This window comes from Mus musculus, chromosome 1 (assembly GCF_000001635.26).
Source record: "Mus musculus strain C57BL/6J chromosome 1, GRCm38.p6 C57BL/6J".
Classification (NCBI taxonomy): Eukaryota; Metazoa; Chordata; class Mammalia; order Rodentia; family Muridae; genus Mus; species Mus musculus.
Genome location: NC_000067.6, coordinates 86,205,739 through 86,233,065, shown reverse-complemented (window position 1 = coordinate 86,233,065; position 27,327 = coordinate 86,205,739). Strand labels below are relative to the sequence as shown.

The window sequence follows — 27,327 nt, the reverse complement described above, 5'->3', positions numbered from 1 at the left end:
TCCGCCCCCACCATGGGCTGCTAGAAGAAGTCTCGAGGACCCTGAGGACCCTGTACTTATTTCCACCCAGGCCAGAGGGGAACACTTCCTTACAGTGGCCTAGCACAAGGTGCTGAATACAAGCTCTGGCCAGGCTGTTAGGGCTCCCTTAGTGAGCTAGCCGGGACATATTCCTGTGCTGTCTCCACTGGCACTGCAACATTAGGCTTAGTGACAGCTTCTGTCATCAAGAATAACAGCAAACAGGGCAGAATGGTGCCTTGGCAGATGAGGGGTCAGCACACTGAGCTATGACGGGAGGCAGCTGCAGGTGACGAGTTGGGAGTCCGGGGCACGAGGTGGCACAAGAGAAATGACAGAGGACAAAGAGCTGAAACACAAGAAGAGGCTGTAAGAGCCAGGGAGAAGTTATAGGGGACTGTCACATCTTCAGGGCCAGGGCTCTTTGGACTCCAGGTCAAGAGTCTTGTCACTGGCAGGTTAAGAGTAAAGAGGTCCCAGTTTCCTAGACCTATACAGTAGCTCTAACACTGGCTACATATGGCCTAGGGCTGGGAAATCATTATACCTTGGTCTGCCTAGAAGCTACAATGGTAGCCTCCACCAAGGGCCAAGGAAAGCCAGCTTCGTAGGCCCGAAAAAGAACTATAACACAAGAAGAGCTGAGGATCCGATACCAGAGCCCTGCCCCTCCCGCCTGCCTGCCTGCAGCCTGCTGACCAGCATGAAGGGAAACCCACAGTAACTGTGGCTTCAACCCTGTCCCAAAGGGCCTTCTAGATTAGAGCTCTACAGAGCTCCAGAAGGAGGAGGAGACACCATATATAATAAGAGAGAAGGGAAGGGAACAAGCATTGTTTACATTATGGTCTACACATCGGTGCACTGTCTAAAAGGATCGCTCATGATTTCTACTCCTGCCTTACAGATGTAAAACAAAGCTAATAATACATGTGAAAGAATGGGGCAGATGAGGGTCTCACTGGGTTGCTTTGACTTATAGAGAGCAACTTGAGAGCTTACTGGGTACAGTAGCACACAGCAGTGTTTATAGAGGAGTCATGTCAAAGGGTAGAGTCCAGCCTTGTCAGAGAGAATGTGGCGGGATCCAGTAAGGATGAAACTATCATACCACTCAAGCCAGTGACTTCATGTGTAGATGTGACCTATATTACATCACACAAATACATATCACACACACCAGATATCACACACATACACACACACACACATACACATCACACACATCAGACATAGCAACCTGACAGATACACATATACTGACACACACATCATATCACACATACCACACATAAATAGATACACTTATACTCACACACACACACACACACACATTAACAGACATATATATACAGAGATACAGACACATACACACATAACACACATCACACAAACCACACAGGTACACACAGAAACAAACACACACACACACAGCAAAACCTGGAAACAGAAAGAGAAGCTGATGGACCGTTGTTTTTGATGCATGTGTGTGAGTGTCTGCATAGATTCACGTGTAATGGTGTGCATTTGAGCTACAGGTAAACTTCAGGTGTGCTCCCTCAGGCATTGTCTGCCTTGAGTTCTGAGACAGGGTCACCTTCTCACTGGCCTACAGCTTGCCAAGTAGTCTACACTGGCTGGGCAGGGAGTCCAGGAGTCTTCCTGTCATCCTCCAGCCATCCCCCTGGGGCAGGGTTAGGTGTATAGTCTGCCTTCAGCTTTTTCACATGGATTCTTGGGATCAAACTCAGGCCCTCATGCTCACGAAATAGCACTTTTCCTTCTGAGCGACCTCCCCAGACCCCCGTGCTCCTTTCTCCCAACAGAAAACCACATTGCAGATATGGATGGGCTACCACAGCAAGTCATGGTGTATAAATCTAGGTTGAATTCAAGTGCCGAGTGGAAACAGCAAGCAGGCGAGTAACATGCACCGCTCAAGCCATATGTAAAGGTAAACGAGGGCTAAGGTGCAGCTCCAGGGCAGAGCACTTGAGAGGACAAGGCTCCGGGCTCCATCTCTAGCAAACCAAACAGCAAACCACAAAACAGTGGTGTACAAAGGAATATAAAGATGTCGTGACCTGGGCTAGAGAAATGGCTCAGTGTTTATAAGCATCTGTTGATTCTGCAAGAAGACCCAGTTTCAGTGTCTAGTTAGCAGTCATATGGTGGCTCATAACAATTCAGAGAATTGGGTGCCCTCTTCTGACCTCTAAAGTTACCAGGCACACATGTGGTGCGTGCGAGAGTGCGCGCACACACACACACACACACACACACACACACACACACTCACACACAGAGGCACATAATATACCCAGAATGAATGAATGAATGAAATGAATGAATGAATGAATAAACAAAAGATATCATAAGGGCTGGCGAGAAGGCTCAGTGGGTAGGGATGCTTGCCGCCAAGGCCAAAGACCTGAGTTCAATCCCTGAGACCCACATGGTGCAATGAGACAAGTGATTCCTGCAGGTTGTCTCCTGACCTCCACTTGTATGCTGTGGCATATGTACCACCCTCTCCCCATAATCAATAGATAAATTTAGTACAAAATTAAAATCTTGAAAGTACAGAATCATACAGAGTTTATACCTCCGTGTTACAGAAGCAGTTAATTCTGGGGAGACAAGGGCCAGCAGGGAAGAAGGACAGAGCAGAAACACAGTTGTCCACTGAATGAGCCTTTGTACTTTCTGCAAAGTTTAGAATGATCTGTCGGGGGCTGGAGGGATGGCTCAGCATTTACCAGCATGGGTAAGAGCACGGAAGAACATTCCAGAGCTTTTGTCAGAGGGCCTGAGTTTGATGCCCAGCACGCATGTCAGGCAGCTCATGACTGCCTGTAAGCCCACTTCCCTACTGGCACCCACATAATGTGCACGTGCCTATACACATGCATAATTACAAATAATAAAAATAAATCTTAAAAACAGACGGAGGTACAAGAGAGATGGCTCAGTGGTCAGGAGCAATGACTGCTCCTTCAGGACCTGGGTTCAGTTCCCAGAACCCACATGGTGGCTCACAGCCATCTGTAACTCCAGTCCCAGGGGATATGACATTCTCTTCTGACCTCCATGTGCACTGTACACATGGTGCATAGACATACATGAAGACAAAATACACATACCTATACAAATAAATAAAAGTTATCAAAAACTTTCAAACAGATTGTTCCTTCAGTTAAGCAGTAAGTGATCGCATGCCTGCATGGCCCATTCCCTCTGAGAAGATGGTCTGGGATCCATATGCACGGCAGGCTGGGAAGGCAGATGGTTGGGAATCAGAACAGAGTGAAGACAGGCTTAGGCCAGGATGTGGACAGAAGAGGAAATGAAAGGGAAGTTGCAAGTGCTTTCAGACAGTGAGTCATGGGCCCTTGTCCTGTCTGAAGATGGTCACAAGCAGAAAAGAGTCACAGACTCTTGAGCAGTTCGAGGAGCACAGGGACAGGCAAGCCACTCACAGACTCACAGCTCCACAGCTGACACAGGTCACTTGGCAAATGCGGCACACACTGGGAAAGCACAGCCCTAGTTTGTGGTAGTCAGTAATCGGTCCACTTAGAGAAACTAACACACGGACGCATGCAGGGAGGGCCCCAGAGACCATGATGCATGATGCCAGCTCCACTCAGAGGCTTCCTCAATCTGGACTTGCAGGGAGGCAAGATTCCTGGTCCCATGGCTCCTCAGCTCAGCCCCTTGAGACAGGATTTCTCTGTGGAGCCCTGGCTGGAACTTGCTCTATAGACCAGACTGGCCTTGAACTCAGAGATTCCCTTGCGTCTGCCTCCTGAGTACCGGGATGAAGGCATGTGCCATCACCGCCCAGCCAGTTAATGCATTTCAAAGTTCACCAGGCAGTTTTGTTTTGTTTTTTCAAGACAGGGTTTCTCTGTGTAGCCCTGGCTGTCCTGGATCTCACTTTGTAGACCAGGCTGGCCTCGAACTCAGAAATCCGCCTGCCTCTGCCTCCCAAGTGCTGGGATTAAAGGCGTGTGCCACCACGCCCGGCTTCACCAGGCAGTTTTAACTTTCTTTGTAAATCAGTAAAGTTGATATTTTTCAGCTTCCTTCCTCTTTCAGAATAAATGCTGATTTCCGGTGCTGTAGAGATGGCTCGTCAGTTAAGAGTATTTGTTGCTCTTGCGGAGAATATGGGCTTGGCTTCCAGCACCCACGTAACAGCTCATAACTGTCTGTAACTGCTGTTCTGGGAGATCTAGCGATCTCTCTGGTCCCTTGGGGCAACAGGAATACATGTGGTATATATGCAGGCAAGCAGATAAAACAGCCATTCACACAAAAATAAAGATAAGCCTTTAAACAACAACTGCCACCCATGATGCTTTTCCCAAGATACTATGTAATCAGGCTCTATGTTCCTCACTTTCCCCACCTCTTACTACTGTAAAGCAACCCACTGGTATTCTCCTGCTTCAGTATTCTACTGAATACTGAATGCCTGGCCATCCATTCTTCCCCTTGCCCACAGCATGGCTCCCCATGTCCTTCCCTCTCTATTGCTCCTCACAGCACCATCCCCCTTGACACTGCGTTCCTATGGGTTTCTCTGTTAAGTTGTTTTCCCCCCAGAGTACCTGCCTAGCTTGTTTAGCTCTCACCAGGGCTTGGCTGCTCTTCCAGAGGATCCCAGTTTCAATTTCCAGCACCCATATATATGGTGGCTCTGAACCATCTGTTACTTCAGTCCCGGGGATATGATATCTTCTTCTAGGCTCTGTGGGTACCTCATGCATATGCCCCCCCATCACTTCTGTACCACTGTGTACTCATGCATATGGTACACAGACATACATGTAGACAAAGCACCTGTACACATAAGACAATGAGATCAACCAACCAGCAAAGAAGGGGTGGAGCTGTGCTCAGTGGTTAACTACTTAAGACTCTTGCAGAGCACCTTGGTTTGGTTCCTAGCTCTGATGCAGAGTTCACAATCATCTATACTCCCGGGACCATCTTTTGGCCTCTGTTGATACTGCACGGATATGGTATGCATAAGTAGATGCAGGCAAAACCTCATATGCATAAAATATATAAACAAATAAAGGAGTTTGAAAACAATTTCAAAACCTTGCATGGATGGGCAAGGCTTCACCCTGGAAGACATGGTTTATTAATGGAAACCTGGCTGATGGGATAACTTCTGCGTGCCGAGCGCCCTCAAAAACATGAACTATTGCCATGATCCTGGCAACTCACCAGTATGCGGTGGTGTGACCCCACTGCTAAAATCACAATACCCTTTGGTTGCAAGACAGAGAACCAAACTAGAACTGACCCCCAAACTCCCTCTTGCTGGCTTGCTTCCTTCCCTAGTGCCAGAAGGCGCCATGCAAACTGCTGGGGCAAAGTCACTAAGACTATTATTACCCAAGGGAGAACCCTGTGTGCTATGGTACCCACCTGTCAGGCAAGACTGCTCGCTGACACAACAGTGGCACAGAAGTGATGGGGGGCATCAAATATTGTTGGGTAGGATCTGAGGCCTGCTGCATAGGAGGGAATTCAAGCCTGATACAGTAACTGGTCAGAAGCCCATGCTTCAGGTCACAGGCCTTCGAGAGGCAGTGGGGGAAGGGGGGGAGGGGCAGGGGACCTACTACTGCTGTCAAACTGTCTTCCAAGTATGTATGTCAGTCCCGTCTTCAACCTTGGCCAGAGATGCTTCCCTCTGCCGTGGTCAGCAGCTAATGCAGAGACTCAAGTCAGAGTTATTAGAGTAAGTGACTGTGAGCCCTAAACCAGACGTCTCATCATCCTCCACTCCTCACTAAGGTTAAGGACCATCTGAGAGGAAGCGCAGGAGGGACTTGTAAGAGGCAGAGGATGAGGGGGCAGGCTGTAAAATGTCTTCCACACACGACGCAGCCCTGGTGCTCATAAACTCACCACAGCCATTACCTGCACACGGTCAAGCCAACACGGTCGGCCAACATTCCAGCAGGCAGCTTTAACTGGACTCACTTGAGGAGTGGGGAAGGAGAGAAAGACAAGACAGACAGACAGACAGACATGATGTGGGAAGGAAGAGGACATGTTACGGAACCTGGAGGTAAGCTGGGGGTAGATTGATCATGTTGTTTACATGTATGGACTTGTCAAAGAATAAATAAAATTTACTTTAGGATGATATAATTCACACACAGACTGTACTATTATCCCCAAATATCTGTGCCAATGGGAAGAGCCCATTCACTACTTTAAAACTTTAGATAAGAGAAAACATTTAAAGTATTGATTGGGCTTTCCTGGTTTCTACAGAAATGATATCAGACATGAATATGGTCTGTAAATGCCTAGGGAGCCTGAGGTGCCTTCGGGCCCTCACCTTGTTTTGAGCCATCTGATGTCTATTGCCATGGAAACCAGAGTGGAAATGAAGGCCATGAGTCAGTGTGTTGGGCTGTTCATCCCTGTCATAGTCTGGGAGCCCAGGAGCTGTGCTGCATAGACACATTAACTCAGAAATTCAAGGGTACAGAAAGGGGCAAAAGCCTTAGCTGAGGAACAATGGCGTCTTTAAGGACTTGACAGGATAGTGACAAAGCCCCGTGAGTAAGACAGACATGGGACAGGTGTTACTTTGCTAAGTATTGGGAAGTTGAAACCATAGGCTACCCCATGCCAAGGAAGCTGGCCACAGCAGGTGACAATCAGCGGACGTGATTCATGGAGAAAGTCTAACAGTTGGCTCTATGGACACATGCCCTCAAGAAACTTCAGGTGAGTGAACAATCTTGCAGGTTGTGTGTGGGTGAAAATGTTGGAGGAGAACTGAGACTGAGTCCCCAACTGTCTCTGCCCTGGAGTGCAGACCACTGGGAGGGAACTGGACCTTAATTTCCTCTTCTAGCTAGACTGGAAGGTATGGTTCCCATTTAAAATTATTCCACCCTTGAGGCTAGAGAGGTATCTTACTGTATTGGTTAAAGGTACTGGCTGTTCTTCTAGGGGATACAGGTTTCATTCCCAGCACCTGCAAGATGGTTAACAACGATCCCTGACTCCAGTTCCATGTGATCCACACCCTCTTCTGCTCTCCTTGAGCGCTTCACACACTTGTGCATGAACACACACAGACTGAGCTGGTTGGGGCTTCAGGAAACTTGCCCTCTGAAGCCACACCGGCATGCTTCGCTCCTTCCCTCCTGTCCTGATCCGAGTGGGTCCCGACTTTGTTGGATGCTTGACTGCAACTGGCCCTTCTGGTGTCCTCTTGGAGGCTGTGTTCCCAGCCACTTAGATCAGGCCGGGAGCTCCAGCCTTCTCTAAGGAAATGCTAAGTTCTTCCTTTAGCCTTTGATAAAAGTTATTTTTGAGCCTGGCGTAGTGGCACACACCTTTAATCCCAGCACTTGGGAGGCAGAGGCAGGCGGATTTCTGAGTTTGAGGCCACCCTGGATTTCTGAGTTCAAGGCCAGCCTGGTCTAGAGTCAGTTCCAGGACAGTCAGTGTTATACAGAGAAATCCTGTCTTGAAAGACGAACTGTGACCAGTTGCCATGGTAACAAGTGTACAGGCTGTGGCAGCGTAGTAGAGAATGTGGGATAAACAGGAGAGGATCTGGAAGCCCTGCGTGGAGGTGAGGATGGAGCGTTCAGAGGGCCAGGCTGTGTGAGTCACAGAGTGACTATGTTTGCGTGGCCTCTACTAAATGCTCTCATATCTGGGGAACTGCAAACCTTGCCCCTCCCTGCTAGCCAGTGCCTAAACTACCTGGAAACTGAACACACCCCAGCTCTTTTCTTTATTCCTGGAAACTACCTACCTATTGTGGCGTGCTGTTATTTTTTGTTGACTTGGCCCAAACTTAGATGTATTAAGAAAACACCTCCATTTGTCGGCCTGTCTGTAGGCACTTTAGTGATTAGTGATTGATATAGAAGGCTAGCCTACTGTAGGTAGTGCCATCCCTGGGTAGGTGGTCTTGAAGAAAGCAGGCTGAGCAAGCCATAGAGAGCAAGCCAGTAAGCAGTGTTTCCACACGGCCTCTGCATCAGCTCCTGCCTCCACATTCCTGTCTTGAGACTTTCCTGGATTGTGGACTTCAAGGTGAAAGACAAAATAAACCTTTCCCTTTGTAAGATGCTTTTGGTCATGATGTTTTATCATAGCAACTCAATTCCCTAGAATGAGTCAAACAATCCTAAGTTGGCTTTGCTCATGGAACTACATTCAAGGCTCTTCCCCCTTCTGCACGGTCCCCTGTGCCACGGCATGTCTCTACCTTTTGGGTACCAAGAGGACAAAACAAGTTTTCTTTTTCTTTCTTTTTTGTAGGCATGGTCTCATGTAGATAAGGCTAGCATTAATCTCACTATGAGCTGGGATTATAGGTGTGTACCTCTATGACTGGTCTATGCAGTGCTGGGACCTTGTGTATACTTGACAGTCACTCTACCAGCCATGCTACATCCTCAGCCTACAGTAGCGTGTGTCTCCAAATCTGTAGCTTTACAGAACCTTACAGTTTTCTATTATCATGTGGAATGTTAAATGCTTGGAGTCCACATCCTTATCAAGGCTTCTCTGTGACACCTGTACTGAAGAAACACCACACCACATGTGCTTCTGCACAGCCCAGCATGGCAGGTTAGAAACAATGATGGTGGCGAAAGAGACAACGATTAGCAGACACCAAGACCTTAAGGCGCCCAGGCACCGTCCTGCATCCTTTGCCTCTCGTCATCCATTACTGAAGCCTGCACATTACAGGAAGCTTATGAAAACCACCCCGGCCTGGCCTTGCTTTGGATGTTACCTAGGGGTTATATGTTGGTGAAATATATCTCAAGAGGACAACGTAAGTTCTTCTCTTAGTAACGATGCAGAACAAAAAGAATAAAGATCTCATAGTGCTTTGTGGATCGTCTAGCTTTTCTGTGCTGCTGTTTACCATATGCTCATGGCTCTGAGGTCACCAAGATCGCAGGAGGGTCAGCCACAGCCCTACTCAGTGATCTACCCTTCCCTAATGCCCAGCATGGCCCCCTTTCCCCAGGAGTGTGTGCTCATACCCATGGACCTGGAGGAGAGGAGTCATGGAAAAAAAGAGATGTGAATTTGCTGGCTTCCCCAACAAGAGGCAACATTGGAGACAGTGAGTGCTTGGCTCTCTAGAAGTTTGATTGTGTAACCAGTGGGCAAAAAAATGTGTTGTTAAATTAGCAAAGCATACAATTTTTCTTATAATTTCATCTCTTCAGTCTCCATATCTAGCAAGGTAGGCCAGGGTATGGGCATCTTTAATAATGATGGAGGGCTCTGTATTCCCTAAGAGAAGAAACAGCATGGTTCATCACTAGGTCTACGGGCAGGGCTCAGAGCGCAGGATGGATGGAAGGGAGCTGCTTCCCTAGCAAAACCTGACAGAGTTTTCGAGAACAGAACTCTAAGCAGGAGATAGGAGCACCAAGATCATCCCAGGCGCCTCTTCATTGGAACCACCAAAGGAGTTGATGTCTGCCTTCCTTCTAGGGGCAAGATGTTCTACAGTGCCACATGTGTGGACATCCCTCCAGGTTATGGCTGTGACAGGAAGGAAGGAAGGACTCAAAGACACGAAAACTTCTGCTCTGTCTGAAGCTGCACTGTCACTATGCCATCTCACAGGTCCATGTGGGTATCTGTCATTTTTTATTGTCACCTTGTCTGACTTCATCTCTGGAAGATCGCAGTCATTTTTTTCCCCCACAAGAGATTTTGTTTTTGTTGTTTTGTTTTTTGTTTTTTGGAGACAGGATTTTTCTGTGTAGCTCACAGAAAACTTGAACTCAAGAGATCCTCTTGCCTCTGCCTCCGCCTCCTCAAGAGCTGAGTGCTGGGATCAAAGCTATGTGCCACCACTGACAGAAAAAAATTTTTTAAAGATTTTATTTCATTTATGTGTGTATGTGTGGTTTTGTGTGTGGGTTTGTTCTCATGTGAATACCCAAGGAGTCCAAAAAAGGGTACTGGGTCCTTGGGGCCAAGGGCAGTTGTGAGCTGCTCTTTGTAGGTAGAAGGGACTAAACTCAGGTCCTTTGCAAGAGCAGTGTATGCTCTCAACCAATAAGCCACTTCTCCAGGCTCAGACCTTAGTCGTTTTTGTTTAAAATAATTATTATTGTATGTGTGTGACATTTGTGTATGTTGGTGCACCTACCACAGTGCTCATGTGAAAGTCAGTTCTGTTTTTCTACCTTTATATGAACTCGGGATCAAAACCCAGCCACCAGGCTGTGTGAGGCAAGGGCTTTTATCTGGTGAGCCATCTTGACAGCCATCTTTAAATAAAATTAACCAGCATTATTATTGTTGTTGGTAGTGGTGTGTGTGTAGGCACACAATACCATGAAGTGCATTGTGGAGGTAAGAGACAACTTTGTAGAGTTCCCTTCTTCCACCCTTTCCGTGGCTTCTGAAGATTAAATTCAGGTCACAGGCTTGTAGACAAACGCCTTGACTCACTGTGCCTTCTTGCAAGCTCGGCCTTAGTTTCAATTGTTTGTGCATCTTTGACTTACTTTTTTTATCTCACTTAGCCCCATCTTGGGCTTGTACCATAAGTACTTTTACCAGCTGAGCCATCTTGCCAGCTTGAGGCTTTCTAGGTTCTGTGTATTTAATTCCGATTTAACTTCACTGGGCAAGTTATAACGCTAATACAATTAATTTGGCCATTATACTTAAATGACACATCTGAATTTATTCATGTTTGGTTTTGAAGCATGAAAGAAGTGAGTCAGCAGTGACACAGTCACATGGACTGGGTGGAGATTTATTTATTGATTTATTGATTGACTGATTGATTGATTTTGTCTTTTGAGACAGGGTTTCTCAGTGTAACTAGCCCTGGCTGTCCTGGACTAGCTTTGTAGACCACAGAGATTCTTCGCCTCTGCCTTCGGAGTGCAGGGATTAAAGGTATGCACAACACCCCGCTGAACCGGGTGTTTAAGGACTGGAACTTGAAGGACAGAATACAAGACCTTCAAACAATGGAGGTGCCCTGTATGATTAGGATGCAACACCCAGGCACACATCACAGATTTAACATTGATTTGTTCAAATTCCCAAGCTTTTAGGAGTATGGAATTGGGGTGGAGGTGCTGATTTATAGGAGGGAATTTATCTAAATAAATTAGCTGTAAAATAAAAATGGAAAATATGGCATGGCTGGAAAGATGGCTCAACAGGTAAGAGCACTGACTGCTCTTAAGAGCACTGTTGCTCTTGCAGACAACCCGAGCTCAGGATTCAGAGTTCAGGGTTCGGTTGTCAGTATACCATCTGGGTGGCTCACAACCACCCAGAATTCCACTCGCAGGGGATCTGAACCTTCTTCTGAACTCCTGGGATATTGGGTATGCATGTGATGCACATACACACATGCAGGCAAAACATTTATGCACATAAAATAAATAAATCTAAAAATAATTTCAATGGAAATTATGGGTAGGAGAGATAGCTTAGTCAAGTGTCTACTGCGCAAGTGTAAGGGCACAAGCTCAACCCTCAGAGCTCACACAGCACAGTCAGGTGTGGTGGAACACGCTCGTAATCTCAGCACCGGGAATATGGAGGCGGGGGAATCCCATAAAGGTCACTGATCATCAGCCTCACCTAGTCAGGTGTGTCCCACGTTTCAGTGTGATCTTATTTTATATGTGCACACACACACACCTACACATATACATATACACCTGTACACTTACATAGCCAGGCACATGTGCATACACAAGTATACACCTGTACACATACCTACACACATGTATACATCTACACACATACACACCTATCTACACCTCTACACACACACACACCTACACACACCTAAACACACATACACACCTGTACACATGCCTACACAATCCCTACCACACATGTACACACCTCACCTCACCCCCCCTTCTATTTATACACATATACTGACACCTACACACACCTACACACATATACAGACCCCCATACACACCTACAAACCTACACACATACCTACATACTCCTCTACATACATATACACAACTACACATACATATATACCCCCCACACACACATGCACCCCTACCCACATCCCCCAACATGTACATACTTGCATACACCCCTAGAGATCCCTGAAAATATAATGAATGCTACCTTTCCCTAGTTTTATTTTATTTTATTTTTTTAATTTTTCAATTTTTTTTTTTTTTTTTTTTTGGTTTTTCGAGACAGGGTTTCTCTATGTAGACCAGGCTGGCCTCGAACTCAGAAATCTGCCTACCTCTGCCTCCCAAGTGCTGGGATTAAAGGCGTGCGCCACCACACCCGGCCTATTTATTATTTATTTATTTGGAGACAGGGTCTCTCTGTATAGCTCTGGATGGCCTGGCACTCACTGTGTAGGCTAGGCTGGTCTCAAGTTCACAGAGGTCTGCTGGCCTCTGCCTTCTGAGTACTAGAATTAAAGATGAACACCACCATATGTTCTGGCCTCTTTCCCAGATTTCTATTATAACCGTCGGCATCAGAAAATGTTTGAACAGAACTACAATATCATTTAAGTTAGAAAATAATTTAGGGGCTGGTGAGATGGCTCAATGGGTAAGAGCACCGACTGCTCTTCAGAAGGTCCTGAGTTCAAATCCCAGCAACCACATGGTGGCTCACAACCACTCATAATGAGATCTGATATCTTCTTCTGGTGCGTCTGAAGACAACTACATTGTACTTATGTATAATAATAAATAAATCTTTACAAAAAATAATTTGGAAAACCATTATTCAGATTTTAAAAAGAAAGGATCGAAACAAAATGTGCTAAACTCTTTAAAAGACACACACACCTTGTGTGGTGACCCCACTGCACTGCACTGCACTGATGGGGGAAAAGGAGACAGAGGCCTCTGAACCCAGGACAGAGCTGCAAACAGCATTGGAATCAACAGTCAACAGAAAAAAAGATGTGTGCCCAGGTCACTCTGGAGATACAGAGGGTCAACAGAGGCTGACTGATCATCTGTGGTCTTCCTCAGGATCATCTGTGCTCCTCAACACTTGGCAACAAAACTCGAGTGGAATATTTAACGTTCTGCCTGCATCTGTTGACGCTCATGGTGAATCTGGGAACAATCAGACTTCTGACATTTGCACAGAAGGTACAACAGCAGGGACAGGTGATACCACAGACAGTGGGGAGGGAGACAATGACACACAGACCTGTCCTTACTTTTGTCTGTGACAAATAACTGAGAGAGTAAGGCTAAAAGAGCCAAGCTTTTTTCTGGCTCTGAGTTTTCAAGCCATGGTCAAGTGGCTCCTTTAGTTTGGGCCTAAAGGGCAGTAATGTCACAGTAGGGTGTGCATGGTGTGCGTATGACTCAGGAGGTTCAGGACACACAGAGAACAGACAGACAGGTGAGGAAGAGGGCACCACACCCTGGATGGCAGGTCCCCAGGAGCTAATTCCCTGAACTAGGTCCAATTCTTAGGATGGGCTTTATCAAAAATATTCTTAAATAATCAATGGGTCAAAGAAGGAATCACAAATAAAACTAGAAAATTCTTAAGAGACAAATACACCAAACCACTGTAGATGCTGTGCTCAGAGGGAAACACAGCTGTAACTGTTCAGATATAAAGACCCCAAGTCCATGAAACTTTATACTGTAGGAACCAGAAAACAAGAAAGTATATCAAGTCAATGCTAGCAGAAGGAAGGAAATTAAAATCAGAAAGAGATAGAGAAAATGGAAACACAATGGAGAAAACTAACAAAACAAAAAAACTGGCTCTCAGAATAGATGAACAAGACTGATGAAGCCATTAGCATGACACACCAAGAAGAGAGATGCCTCACATTATCTAATGGGACATCACTACAGAACCTACAGAAACAAAAAAGGTCACAGGAAATGATAGGAGCAACAACATCTGAGCCAATTACATAATTTAGGATGGAATGGAAAAAAATTCTAAAAAACACAAATTACAGAGCTGTCTTAAGAAATATAAAAGCCCCCCAAAATTCTTTAAAAAAAGAAGGAAATTTGTACAAGATCAAAACATAAAGGGACACAATGACACACAGCTGCAGACTCAGCAGCTAGGAGGCAGAAGGCAAAGAAATGACAGTTCAAAGTCACCTTCAGGTAATTACAAAGTTCAAGGCCAGCCTGGACACCATGAGATCCTGTCTAAAAGAAAAAAAAAAAAATTAATCTGAAGAAATCTGTTGTAATTAACTCCCTCCCCTCCCAGAAAACAAAACCCATACACCTTCACCTGGCAAGCAAGAGCCCATATAAATAAAAGCTCCAGCAAATGAGATGCTTATGCTTTCTCTAGCACATCTTCAAGTCCACCTCATTGTGACAGACACATCAGCTTGCTGCACGGCTGACTCAGAAGGACTTCCAAAGAATATTAACAAAGGGAAAGGCCACACTGTACATACACGCACATCTGTATGTTTACATTAGATCTTGATCTGCAAATGAATGATCACCAAAACATACACAGAGGAACATATGTATGTGTGTGCCTATGTATGTTTCTGAGAACGCCCATATACACCTGGGCAACAGCACGCTTTCCTGGCGGGGGCTGGTGGAGCATCAAGCACACGCTCATTAGCCCTGTCCTCACTGTGTGCCTGCCTTCAGCCCACTGTACTTCCTCTCCACCCAGCTTCTGTCTTCCAGGATTCTCCAACCTGCCCTCCCACTATAGCTCTTTCCATTTCCTTCCCCTTCATGGACCTGTGACTGCTTGTTTATTTTCTACTACCTGCCGTCTATCATGGGTCTGATTAGAGGCCCCCAGGGCATGCTCTGTCACTTCTCGGTGACTTAGGTAAGAATCCTAGCTCTACTGCTCACGTACTAGCTTCATGAACTTGGAGTGACCTTTTCCTGCGTGTCTGCTCATGTGTGAGAATGGAACAATGATGGCCACAGGGCAGAACACAGGCAGGAGCTTGAGACAGGCGCTGGAGCAGAAGCTGCCATGTGATGATGCTGTCCTGTAGTAACTTCCGGCTCAGGATCATCTCCATCTCCTCTGTGGAGGGATCGTAAGCCACAGATCTACCACACATATTCTCATGGAATCTTTTTTTAATCCCTCTGTATTTCCTAGAACATGATTACTTCAAGGTCCTTAAATATTTGTTCACTACATAAAGAGGGAACATAAGACGGAAGGAAACTGTGGGTTATTTACACAGATCCCACAAGTAAATGTGCGTGGCTGATTGCCCCTGGCACTAAAACCTAGTTTGCTAAGAGGAAGAAAGTATTTGTTTTAAAATCAATCTTCTCAAGTCCTGCAGGAAGACATTTACTTCCATTTAAAGCCATGTGTAAGTCCACCTGAGCATGTACTGAGGAAACCTCCTTGGGAGTGAAGACATTAGAACCAGGCTTCTGGCCCTTGAGATCTGCCAGCCCTTGAATAACATTATGCCCATGTTAATCGTAAAAATAAAGCGCAGGAGACCACACACTTCTCCATGCACTAGATGGGAGCACCTGAACCTTGCCCAGCCACTGCTTGGCATTGCCCACTCTCCTGAATGCATGTCCAAGCTGATCTAATGCTGCTTTTAGTTCTCTGGAGAGGTAAATGGGGCTGGAACCTTAGGGGCCAAAAGAATCTAAGAAGCAAGTTATTCCCACCCCGCACCGCTCTCTTTTTCCACATGGTCTTAAGCACTCTAGGCCACCACTAAACTCACTATGTTACTGGGGTGCATGGCGTCTGCGTCTGCCTCTGCCTCCTGAGGGCTGTGATTACAGGTGCACAGCACCAAGCAATGTTTAGCTTCTGTGGTGCTGAGTACTGAGCCAGAGTCTCTGTGTAAGGTAATCAAACCATCGTAGACACAGGCCCAGGCCCTAGGATGCAATTTAGAAGACAGTGAGAACTGGGTGTGGTAGCACACTAATCCCTGGACTCAGGAGGCAGAGGCAGGCAGATCTCAGTGAGTTGGAGGCTGGCCTGGTCTAGGGATGTAGATGAACCCTTTCTGCCTTTATAGAAGAAAAAGGAGGAGGAAGAAGAGGAGGAGGAAAATGAGAACAGTGGGCCGAGGTCTTCCTCTCTCTACCTGTATCTGGCCCCAGTCTCCTGACAGCTGCTGGTGGATATGTTTGGTTTTGTTTGTTTTTTTCCATCTTAAACTAAACCAAACGACCTTCATCCTCCCACTTTGCCTGCCTGCGTCCACAGTGTGCGGAGAATATACTGAGCATTTTCCTGTGGCCTGCCTGCTCTTCAGTTCACTGGAGTGTGGCCTTTGTCCCATTTAATCCAATACCCCAAGATGCCGTTGACTTCTGCTCTACCACATGCACTGTCCTGTCCTCCCCTCTCCCCGTGCTGGACAGTCTGAGACCCAGGCCTCGCTCCATCCCACCCACACTTCCTCATTCTTCTTCCCCTTTGCAGTTTCTAATGTCAATAAGAAGGGTGTAGCTTTCCACACCTTTTGGCTGTATGGGCACATAAGTGTATCTATAACTCACAGGCGTGTAGATTTATATGTTTGCTTTGTTTTAAGCACTGTTCACATTAACTTTATGATTTTTTTGAGACAAGGTATTGCTATGTAGCCCATGTTGGCTTTGAACTCCACATCCTCCTGCCTCAGCTTCCTTCCTGAGTTTTAGCATCCCACACCCAACTATGTTTGTCTTTATCATAGTGTTCCTTATGTGGCCTATACGTCAGAAGATGTATCACTAGCTCTGTAATTTTTAATTTTTAGTTACAAATGGGTGGATATTTAATATAACTGAGCCTCTTCCACATTAGATAAACAGTTGCAGTTTTAGACATTAGAAAGAAAAACTAGATTTTGCATCCGGGTACCTTGCTGTGTGTGAAGAAAGCAGGATGCTGCAAATATGGCTCTCAGCTCAGTGTTAGGCAAGGCTGCATTCTTCATCAGGTGCGGTCACTCTGCAGAGCCACTTCAATAAGCAGCTGCCTAAAAACAGTGCCTGCCACTGACTTCAGCCTTTGTATTGGGTCTAAATGTCAAATTCTAAAAAAAATCCCTGCATTGCTAAGTAAGAGGCACGATTGTGTGCTTCAGAGCCCGCTCTGAAAGGAGCAACAGCAGTGCCCCCAGCAGTCTTGGACATGGTCCTTGAATTGAAGTATCTGCCACCTTCTTCCTCCCTGGCAATGTTAACAGTTACAAAGTGATACCTGATCTTGGTGGTCCCTGCTAGACTCCCCCAGTTCACTGAGAAGGTCACTGAGGGTCATCCAGGATCTGCTGCCCCAGTCATCAGTGTTACTCTTGATCCTGCCCTTTTATTGTCCAATACTTAGTTACTGTAACAAATGTAACAAATTGTAACAAATGTCTTCAAGTGCCACCCCCCACCCCAGGCTTGGCTTGGCTTGGCTTGGCTTTTCTTTTCTTTTCTTTTCTTTTCTTTTCCTTTCTGTCTTTCTTTCTTTCTTTTTTTTTTTTTCTTTTTTGTCTGCTTGACACAATCTACAGTTATCTGGAAAGAGGAACTTCAACTGAGACAATGTTTCCATCACATTGGCCTATAGGCAAGTCTGCAGATCCTGGAGTGCATAAAAACAACTGAGCAAGCCACAGAAGCAAGGCTCTCCATGGCTTCTGCTTTAGTCTCTGCCTCCAGGATCCCGCTTAGAGTGCCTACCCTGACACCCTTGACCAGGAACTGTGATATGGAAGCATCAGCTAAGTTACCTCTCTCCTCTGCAGGCCTGACTGCAGTGTCATGGCAGCACATGCCCTCCCTGACAAAGATGCTGCTGAAAATTAAAACCTGGGAGCTGCAGCAGGTCCAGAGATCTCAGCGCATGTGTGTTCTGTAGCCGACTGCCACACTGCCGAAGGGAAATGTGCACAAGCCGAGTCCCTGTGATTGACCAGCATGCTTAGACCAAACGAGTTCTTACTACAATATAAAACTAACAGATTAGTGGCAAAACAACTGAATAAGCAGCACATGGATGCATGACCATCCTAGCCCTTGGGAAGCTGACATAAGAGACATGATCAAGGGTAGCCTTGCCTACAGAGCAAGACCCTGGTCTCCAAACACTCCAAATATAAAACAAACCATCAAAACACCAGAGAAACACTGAAGTCCCCAAAGACAACACAGGAAGGGGGAAGAACAGAACTTGAGAGGAACCTTTTTTGGACAAGGAGACAAAAAGTTAAAATGAATAAAATGATTAATTCTAATCTGTGTTAAAGGGTCAAGGGTCAAGCACAAAGGTTGCATCTTTCTCCAGTGAAGGGCAATGGCTGAGCTCTACCCCAAGGGGTGGCAGCCCTTGAAGCCAGGTGGCTGTGTTTAGTTGGAGAAGAATGAATTTTATGCTTTTAAATATTTGAAACAAAATTAAATGACATGAAAATTATAACTTTTAGTGTCCACAAATGGTTGGGGAACACAGCCACGATTCCTAACAGGCACTGTATGTTAAAGGGCAGAACTGAGTGGCTCCCACTGAGACCATGTGGCCCTCCCAGCCTAACACACCACCAACCTTCCCCTTTACAGAAAGTCTGCTGACCCAGCTAAGCCAAGATTTACCACAGCAGCTTTTCTTGTGACATGAGGCTGAACTCTGTCCCCAGTGGAGAGGACGATGGCTAGATCTGGGGCTGCCTTCCCCCATCAGGCAGAAGAGAAGCAAGGGTGCCCACTAGTGCCACCTGCAGCCCAAGAAAGGAATGGCAGGCAGGGAACTGGGCTGCTGGGAAGTTAGTCACTTGGCAGATCCTAAGTAACTATGGCCTTAAGGATTCATGCCTGTGGGGAACACACACTTGGCTTTTACAGGGCACTTTTTAAACTGACAGAACAGAACTGCAAAGACAAATCCTTCTTCCCACATCCATGTATGGGGCGGATGCTCCCCAAACAGAAGCCACTTCCAGTATTCCCATCTGCACTAACTGTTCCCCAAGCACAGAATGAAGATAAGCCACATTGTCACCACAAGATTGATAGGATGACAGATGATGTGTCTGTCCTTTCTAGTTCTGAATGTAAAGTCACACAGAAGCTTGCAACGTGAGGCCTGCCTGCAGACCTCAGGTTACTGTCTTCAAGGCCACCCCACTGAGACTCTGCGTGTCAACTAACTTCTGAGGATGACAGATGAGGGGACAGTGTGTCATAGCCAGCAAACCTACACCAAAAGAATGAACACAGTGGAAAGCAGAGGCAGGCAGATTTCTGAGTTTGAGGCCAGCCTGGTATATAGAGTTCGAGTTCCAGGACAGCCAGGGCTATACAGAGAAACCCTGTCTCGAAAAAACAAACAAACAAACAAAAAAACAAAAAAAAAGAATGAACACAGGACTGTAAAGTGGTTGGTTCTGTCAGCTCCAAAGCAAACCAGGCCCCCTTCGTCCAGAGCATCTCATCATGAGCCTATGCACCATGTCTCCTGTCACCAGAGACAGCTGAGGGCTCACAACCTTTCAGAGCAAAGACTCACAGAGAAGAAGCACTGCTTTCCATCTTCCCCTAGAATCTAGAGGAGGCACAACACTGCACCCGTGAACTGTGCATGTGTCCCGAGGTCTGGGTTCACGTCCCAGTCTGGACTGGGCTTACATGCCGGCTGAGGTCAATACTGAAGGAGTGGTGTTCTGAGACTTAAGGTGGGAAAGCCCAGCTCTGACCATAAAAAGTTAAAGCTGGAGCGCTGGAAGACACCTGGCACCTGGAGGGAGGCCACGAAAGGTGAGCACAGCTATAGGAGGCCTCGTGTGAGGGTTAGAGCCACCTCACACCCACTAACCCCAGAACTTCAAGGAAAGGCACAGAGGCAGGAGGACTCCACTTCTGCCCAAGTGTTCGAGACTCAGAAGGGACACAGGAGATATAGCAGAGCTTTCTGTGTTGTCTCAAGAGCCTTCAACTTACTTCATCATCTTCATCTTCATCATCGTCGGATTCAAGAACACCATCGAGTAAATCTTCTATGAAGAAAAATAAATTAATCAGAAACCCACAAAGCTTGTCACTTGGTCACCGAGTGTCAGCTGGGGCACTCATGTGAGCATCATATGGAGAGTCACGCTGCTTAGCCCAGGCTGACACCCTGCTGCCCTGACCACCACCCTTCCTTTCACACTCCTCACCACGCACTGGCACACACAGTTACTCTCTTGGCCGAATCAGGCACAGTTTGCCACCATTCTTAGCCACCGAAAAAACACTCCATTTTTATCAGAACACATTTATTCATATTCTTATAAACACAACATTGAAGGGAGCTGCAGGGCAGGAGATGAAGTAGCGTTTACTCCTAGGGAGCCTGTTAGCTTCTACAACAGGTGCGATTTCACATCATCCTCTTGACAGCTTCAATGACTGTCACTCCTCATCACAGGTAACAAGTGGAGGACAGAGGACCCTGGGACCTGTCTGTGGTTCTGCTTTCTAAACCCTGTTGTTCTAATTAAAAGATGTAGATTTGGAGCCAGGCGTGGTGGCGCACGCCTTTAATCACAGCACTCGGGAGGCAGAGGCAGGCGGATTTCTGAGTTCGAGGCCAGCCTGGTCTACAGAGTGAGTTCCAGGATAGCCAGGGCTACACACAGAAACCGTCTCAAAAACAAAAACAAAAACAAACAAACAAAAAAGATGTAGATTTGGAGAAGGGAGCTCCCATGAGGCTACTCTAGATGAGCTTTAATGGGGGGTGGAGAACAGGAATGACAGATAACAGTTAGACAGACTGACTGACACATAAGGACCATGAGCAGGTCTTGTGAAGGAGAATACTAGGAGAGATATAGCTTTACACTAGAGATGCTATGATGGGGCTTTGAAGGGAGAGAAAGAGCACTCCCTTCAAAACTGGGACAGAGCTGCACTAGGAGAGACAGCTACCATGATAGCATGACCGAACCTGAAAGGAAGAACAGAACATCCCCCGAATAAAGACGGTTTCTAACTCAGAACTTTTTCGGGGTTAAGGGTGTCAGAAAGTTCCACACCATGTGACTTATGACCTAGCCTTCAAGTAAAGGGAACAGGGGCAGACACTAGCACAAGGTAGGGGCATAAATTTATCACACAGCTGCAAGGGCTTGCCTTTCCACTAAGGCTCTGTGCTTTAGACTGTCAGTGGTATATGTGTGCTTGTGTGTGTGCATATGTATATATGTATGTATATATGTATATATGTATGTATATATGTATATACGTATGTATGTATATGCATATGCTGTCAGTTCTTCACTGGGGGCACATTGGAGGGCACAACTTGAGCTTTCCAAGCTCCCTTATCTGGTCTCTTAGAGTAGACAAGCCTAAGGTGGCAGGTCTATGATAGAACACAGGGTGGGGCAGGGGTGTTCTTAGTGGCTGAGGCTCATTACTAGCTCAGTGGAGTCTGCACATATACACAAGTCCACAGTACTAAGAACCAGAGAATGAGCCATTCTCTCACTTGGCAAATGGGGATCATACTGCCTACATCCTTGGGGCTTGAGAGAGGAGGAAGGGAATAACTCAGAGGATTTTACAGCACACCAGAACAAGGCACTTGGATCAGGTACATAGCCGACATTGCCCAAATATGAGATACGTTCTCCTCTACAAAGCCTTCTCTGAGCCATCGTCTCTCAGCATTTCATCTAGACTCCAACAGCACTCTCCCTGTGGAAGACCCTACTCCCAGTGGACAGATAGCTACTGACGGGCTGGGAAGGCCCCTGGGATGCTAATTACCAAACTGAACGAGGAGCTACTTAGGAGATTAGCAAAGCTCACTTCTGGCTCTGAAGACTGATGGCCAATCTTGACTGTCACCTTGATGAGATTTAGAATCACCATGGACACAAATCTCAGGACGGGTCTGTGGGGGATTTTCTAGATTGCAATAACTGGGTAGAAAGCCACACTTTAAATGTGGGCAGTCTTATTTCACAGGCAGAATTCCCGAAAGGACAAGAGACGGCAAGCTGAGCAATAGTGCTCCTCTCTCTCTGCTTCCCGAATGCAGGGGCAACGGGGCTGAGCTCCCTCGAGCTGGTGCTGCAGAGATTGACTGATTCTTCAAACTGCAAACCAAACCCTCCCTCCCTCCTTACACGCTTCTGTTGGGTATCTCACTCACCACAGCAACAAAAGGTGACTAACACAGGACACTGGCTGAGATGATTGGCCAGTAAGACAATAACTGAGTGTGGGTCTGGCATGGCTGCATAAGGGAAGGTGACACAGTTCCTGTCCCTGTAGCATCGCCGGGCCATTGATCCCCACATGTGCTGATGGTTGTTGCTGTTGCCCTGAAGCTGATCTGTGGTCTCTTCTATTTCACTTTCAATCTCTGTTCTAGGGATTACACTTTGCCCATTCCTCAGAGCTAATCATGCCATAATAAATGAAACAGATGTGGTTCCCACGAGTGAGGAATGGAGGTGGTCATGAGGCTGTGGAGGATGAGGAACAGGTCTTCTGCTTGGTCTTTAGGGCCATGGGAAAGAATCGAGACAACATAACCACAGAGGTCATAAAAGCCTACACAGTCCTCTAAAGAAATTGCTCATTTTGAGAGTTGGCCTTGAATTTGGAACTATATGAGGGGATACAAGTACCCTGTGGTCCAATGGCTGCTGCATTAATTAGCCAGGGTGAACTTGGGATAGAGAATTAAAATGGTCTCAAGAAGAAAAGGCATGGCTAAGAAAAGAAGGAGTCTATAGAAAACAAGCAAATGATGGACGGGTTTATCTTACAGGAGGAAGGCTTGCACACACTCTAGAAACAAATGGTGTCAGAAGGAGAGCACACAAGGCCATGGAATTGCTAGGGTAGGAAACAAGCATTAGAGAATTAAAAGATGATGTACAAGCTTATAACAAGTTAGGACTTGCTCTCCTAGCTACTTGAAGGATGGGAGACGACAATACCTGTTTTGTTTAAGTTTTAAAACTTTTTTTAAATCTATCACCTTTTTGATTTTACATGAACACAGTTACTACAGGCTGCTGTCTGCTATACTAGGAAACCACAAGAGCTGTGCCCAGCTACCAGTGAAGACCAGGCCCGGAAACCTAAAAGGAAATGTGCTTTTGCTTTGTGTTTAGTGTTTGTTGGGACTAATGATCCAGGATTCATAAAATTTATGTAAATTTAAGGATTTTAAAAAAAAAGTATTGAGCCGGGTGTGGTGGAGCACGCCTTTAATCCCAGCACTTGGGAGGCAGAGGCAGGTGGATCTCTGAGTTTGAGGCCAGCCTGGTCTACAAAGTGAGTTCCAGGACAGCCAGGGCTATACAGAGAAACCCTGTCTCGAAAAACCAAAAAAAAAAAAAAAAAAAAAAGGATTAACAATGCTCAAAGCCTTGCTGCTGTAAGTAGCAGGGCCTGAGCTAGGAACCTGCTCTGCCTTGTTCCTGCCTGGTGTCCTGGCTGGTGTCTCTGACCTATCTCTCATGATGAGCTGGTATGTGCTGGCTACCCTCAAAGATGGCTGGAGTCGTGCTCTGAACCTGAGTAGGGACAAACCTCCCTACTGTGGTTGTTGGCTGCACACTCTGCATATTTCTGTACCAGGCTGAAATTTTCCTCTGGGCTTCACTAGTGTTCCACCTTGCTGGGACAATGTGAGAATTTCAAAGCTCCCTTGGTCCCCAGGATGGTGACAGTGTCAAGTCTGGCAAAGCCCAGACTGGGAACCTTGAGTGGAAGATGGCCACAGTGGGCATTTCCCAGGTGCGCTGGGTGACTGGCTCACTTGTGAGGAGAGATGAAGACACTCTCATTTGTTGTGTGTTGAATGGAGCTGTGCACTTGAATGGCTGCCAGGGAAGACATGGGGAGAGATGGGTGATAAATTTGGTCCCCAGATGCTGCGAGTACCAGGGTCCCCTATGTCAAGAGTCCACAGAAAGAGATAGGGGCTTCCCTACCCCTCACACAGGGCTTCTCTAGTTCTCTTGCTAGATGTGCATCACGGCCATGGAGGAGACTGTGAAGAAAGGGACCAAGCTGCCTCCTCCCTGCTGCCAGGTGGCACATACACGGTTTTCTGGAATGGTGACGTGGTGACATTTTCTACATGGGGCTAGAAGGACTGGCACCTGTTTCCCTAACTGGCCCTAGGACCTGGGAAAGTTGCCCTTATCAGTGGGGCAGAATTTAAGAGGGGACAGGAGGGGCTCGTAAAGAGATCTTACAAGGGTAGAGAAGCCTTCAGTAATTGCCTCAACTCCTCTTTGTTGACCACACACCTCACCTGTGATAAGAGATCTCTATTGTGATAAGAGATGTTAACCTTGGACAATCTGGCCTTGACTACTGGCTACACACGTGGGGGAGGATACGCACGCACATGTATGTGTGTGTGCACGTGGAGGCCAGGGTCAACCTTGCATGCCATTCGATAGGAGCTGTCTGTCTTGCTGAGACAGTGTCTGTGTCTTGGACCTAAGCAAGGCTGACTGGCCAGTGAGCCTCAGGGATCTGCCTGTTCCCAACTCTCCAGTTCTGGGATTACGAGTGTGTGTCACCATGCCTGGCTTGTCTCACACAGGTGCTGCTGATTGAACTCAGGTCCTTAATTTTGTATGGCAAGTACTTCAGTGCTAGAGCTATCTCCCTCTATCTCCCCACTGTGTGTGTGTTTGTTACTAGATTTAGACCTGGGGTCTTGTCCAGGTCAAACAGTCCTACTGAACTTTCATTTGCTAAACTTGGTTCCCCTGCTTTCTTTAAAGGTTTCTTTTCTTTTTTGAAATGGAGTCTTGCTATGTAGTCTAGGCTAGCCTTAAACTCTTTGTACAGCCTAGGCTGACCCTGAACTCATGTTGGCTCAGCTTCTCTAGTGCTGGGATCACAAGTGTGCACTCCCATATCTGACTCAAAAGCCTCCTGAATGACTCCCAAGGTATCACAGCCGTCCATGAGAAAGCCAGGACATCTTTTTATCATACGTGACCAAGTCAAAAGATGAGACAAAGATAAAACTGACCAGAATTCAGCTGCTTGATGATAAACTCTATCTGGCGGATCATTTCAGCGTTGCCTTCTTTGATGAAGCATCGCAGGATATCCTCCATTCCCTAGGCACAGCGAGGAGAGAAGAGACGTGTTAGGGTGGAGATGTGAAGGAACTTCCAGTGAGGTAGTGTCATCTAATACCAAACGTATTTTTTTTTCTTATTTTCAGAAAAGTTTTTTTAAAAATAAAAATTATCTGCTTGGTATTAAACATTCATTTTAAAATTCACAGTGAAATGGTTTTCTTCTTGGTTGACTACCTCGACTTAATTATAACTTTATGATACACTTAGAAAGAACCCGAAGAGCTCCTTAGCTAGCTCAAGATGCCTGTATCCCGGCACTCGGGCATTTACACCTTTACTGCCTTCAGTTTGGGAAACACGTACTTTGGGGAGATGGTTCCCTTCCCACCTTTCCCCTAAGTTTATACACACTGCCTTCTGAATTTTAGGGTCATTTATGATCTTTGTAAAGCTGAACCACATGTTTCGAACAAATAGAAGCTTTCGTCAAACAGCTGAAATTCCCATCCTATCAAAAAGCATGATGGAGGCACAGGGTGGTGGCCTGGCATGGAAAAGCACCGGCCCGATGCCCTGCATGCAGCCCCCGAGGCCGTGTGAAGTGCAGCAGAGTACAGCTGTGGTACCAGCAGTCCTACATGAGACAACAGATAGAGACAGGCGCTAAGACTGTAAGGCTGCAGTAGGAAGCACAACAATAGAAACAAGAGACGCTGCCTCAAAACAAGGCAGGAGAACAACGCCTAAAACCTAGCCTGGGACTTTTCTATATGTGCATGCTGCCCCACCTCCCAAATAAACAGAAACTACATTTCTGGGTGGTTTTTTTTGGGGGGGGGGTCAGGGTTTTACCATGTAGTCCAAGGTAGCTGAAATTCACTCTGTAGACCAGACTGGCCTTAAATGTAAAAGAAACGCACCTGCCTCTGTCTCCCAAATGTTGGGATTAAAGGCACAGGCCACTATATCTGGCCTAATTAAAAATTTGAAGACAGAGCAATAGGGCTAGAGACATAGTTAGGCTGTTGAGAGCCCTTACTGCTCTCACAGAGGACCCAGGTCTAATTGCCAGCATGGCAGCTCCCAGTTGTCTATCACTCTAGATCCAGGGTATCTGATGCTTTCTCCTGCTTTCCTGGGCACGAGGCATGCAAGTGGTACACACACATACATGCAGGTGAAGCATCCACACATATAAAACTAAAAGCAAAGTCATTCAAAATGATAGTTATTACACTGTGCCACTGTGACACAATGATGCCAAAATTTTCCACTCTTAAGAGAACTAAAGCAAACTTGGAGGTAAGACACTAAGGTAGGCACAGGGTAATCTCTCTCTCTCTCTCTCTCTCCTCCTTCCCCACAGCACTGGAATGTGTGCATGCACTGTGCTGGATCAAACAAGGTTATCTTGGCACCAAGAGGGGAAGCATGTCTAAAAATGAACCCAAAACAGAACAACTGGCATCCAGAGAAGCTGGCTCATCAGCAGGCAAAACACTCATTAAAATGCCAAACTCCTGTCCTTGATATGGTCCTGATTTATTTTAATTTTTAAAGTAATTAATTAATTTTGGAGAGAAGGTTTTACTATGCAGTCCTGGTCCTTATTTTATTTTTAAATTTTATTATTGATTGATTGATTGATTTGTTTGTTTATTTTGGAGACAAGGTCTCACTATGCAGTCCTAGCTGGCCTGGAACTCACTACATAGATCTGCCTGCCTCTGTTTCCTAAGAGCTGGGATTAGGGGCGTGAGCCATCATGCCTAGCTATGGTCTCTTGTAAAATAACCTGGTCTAGAGGCAATAGCTGTAACGGAATCAAAGATAGTCCATACAGCTTTGACCAGATGGAGTTTGGATTGTGATGGGACCTGAGTCAGGTCCCATGCTACCTCACTTAAATTGCTCAACTCCTCCCAAAGACAAGATGTATCACTGGTACTACTTATGCAGATGTCTGTGTCTGTCAAAATGTAAGGCCTGTATGCAACTGTATGTAAGAGCTGTGCACTTCACTTTTGCAAATTATACCTAATAAATGGCATCTAGTCCGGCGGATGGCACAATGGGTGAGTGAGTGGTGAAATGGCACCTGCTGGGTCTGGGAGGGACGGGTGGCTCAGGTAAGAGCTTAGCTGAAGCCCTGGAGTAAAGGAGGTGCCCCTGTGGGTACAGTGAGAAGATCTGAGAGCTGAGCCAGAACCCTGGAGGACAGCATTCCATGGGAGGCTGGGACAGAAGCAT

At 46.4% G+C, this 27,327-nt stretch overlaps 1 protein-coding gene across 18 annotated transcripts in view; it reads right to left on the bottom strand.

The window, feature by feature from the left end:
* Window positions 1-27,327, bottom strand: part of Armc9 (armadillo repeat containing 9) — a 123,556-nt gene that overhangs the window by 45,219 nt on the left and 51,010 nt on the right. For 14 of the 18 annotated variants that reach the window (XR_387199.4, XR_001778466.2, XR_387200.4 and 11 more), the window contains exons 18-19: window positions 25,023-25,113; window positions 19,961-20,016 (exon numbers count right to left, since the gene is read on the bottom strand). Coding sequence is in view for 13 of the 18 variants with exons in the window: in XM_006529952.4 (XP_006530015.1) it covers window positions 19,961-20,016; window positions 25,023-25,113 (147 nt within the window). In the remaining 5 variants the exon portion in view is untranslated. Of the gene's footprint in view, window positions 1-12,193; window positions 14,219-19,960; window positions 20,017-25,022; window positions 25,114-27,327 lie in introns of those variants that run through there. The other 4 variants (XM_006529954.3, XM_006529956.4, XM_011248111.3 and 1 more) reach the window with 3 other exon arrangements.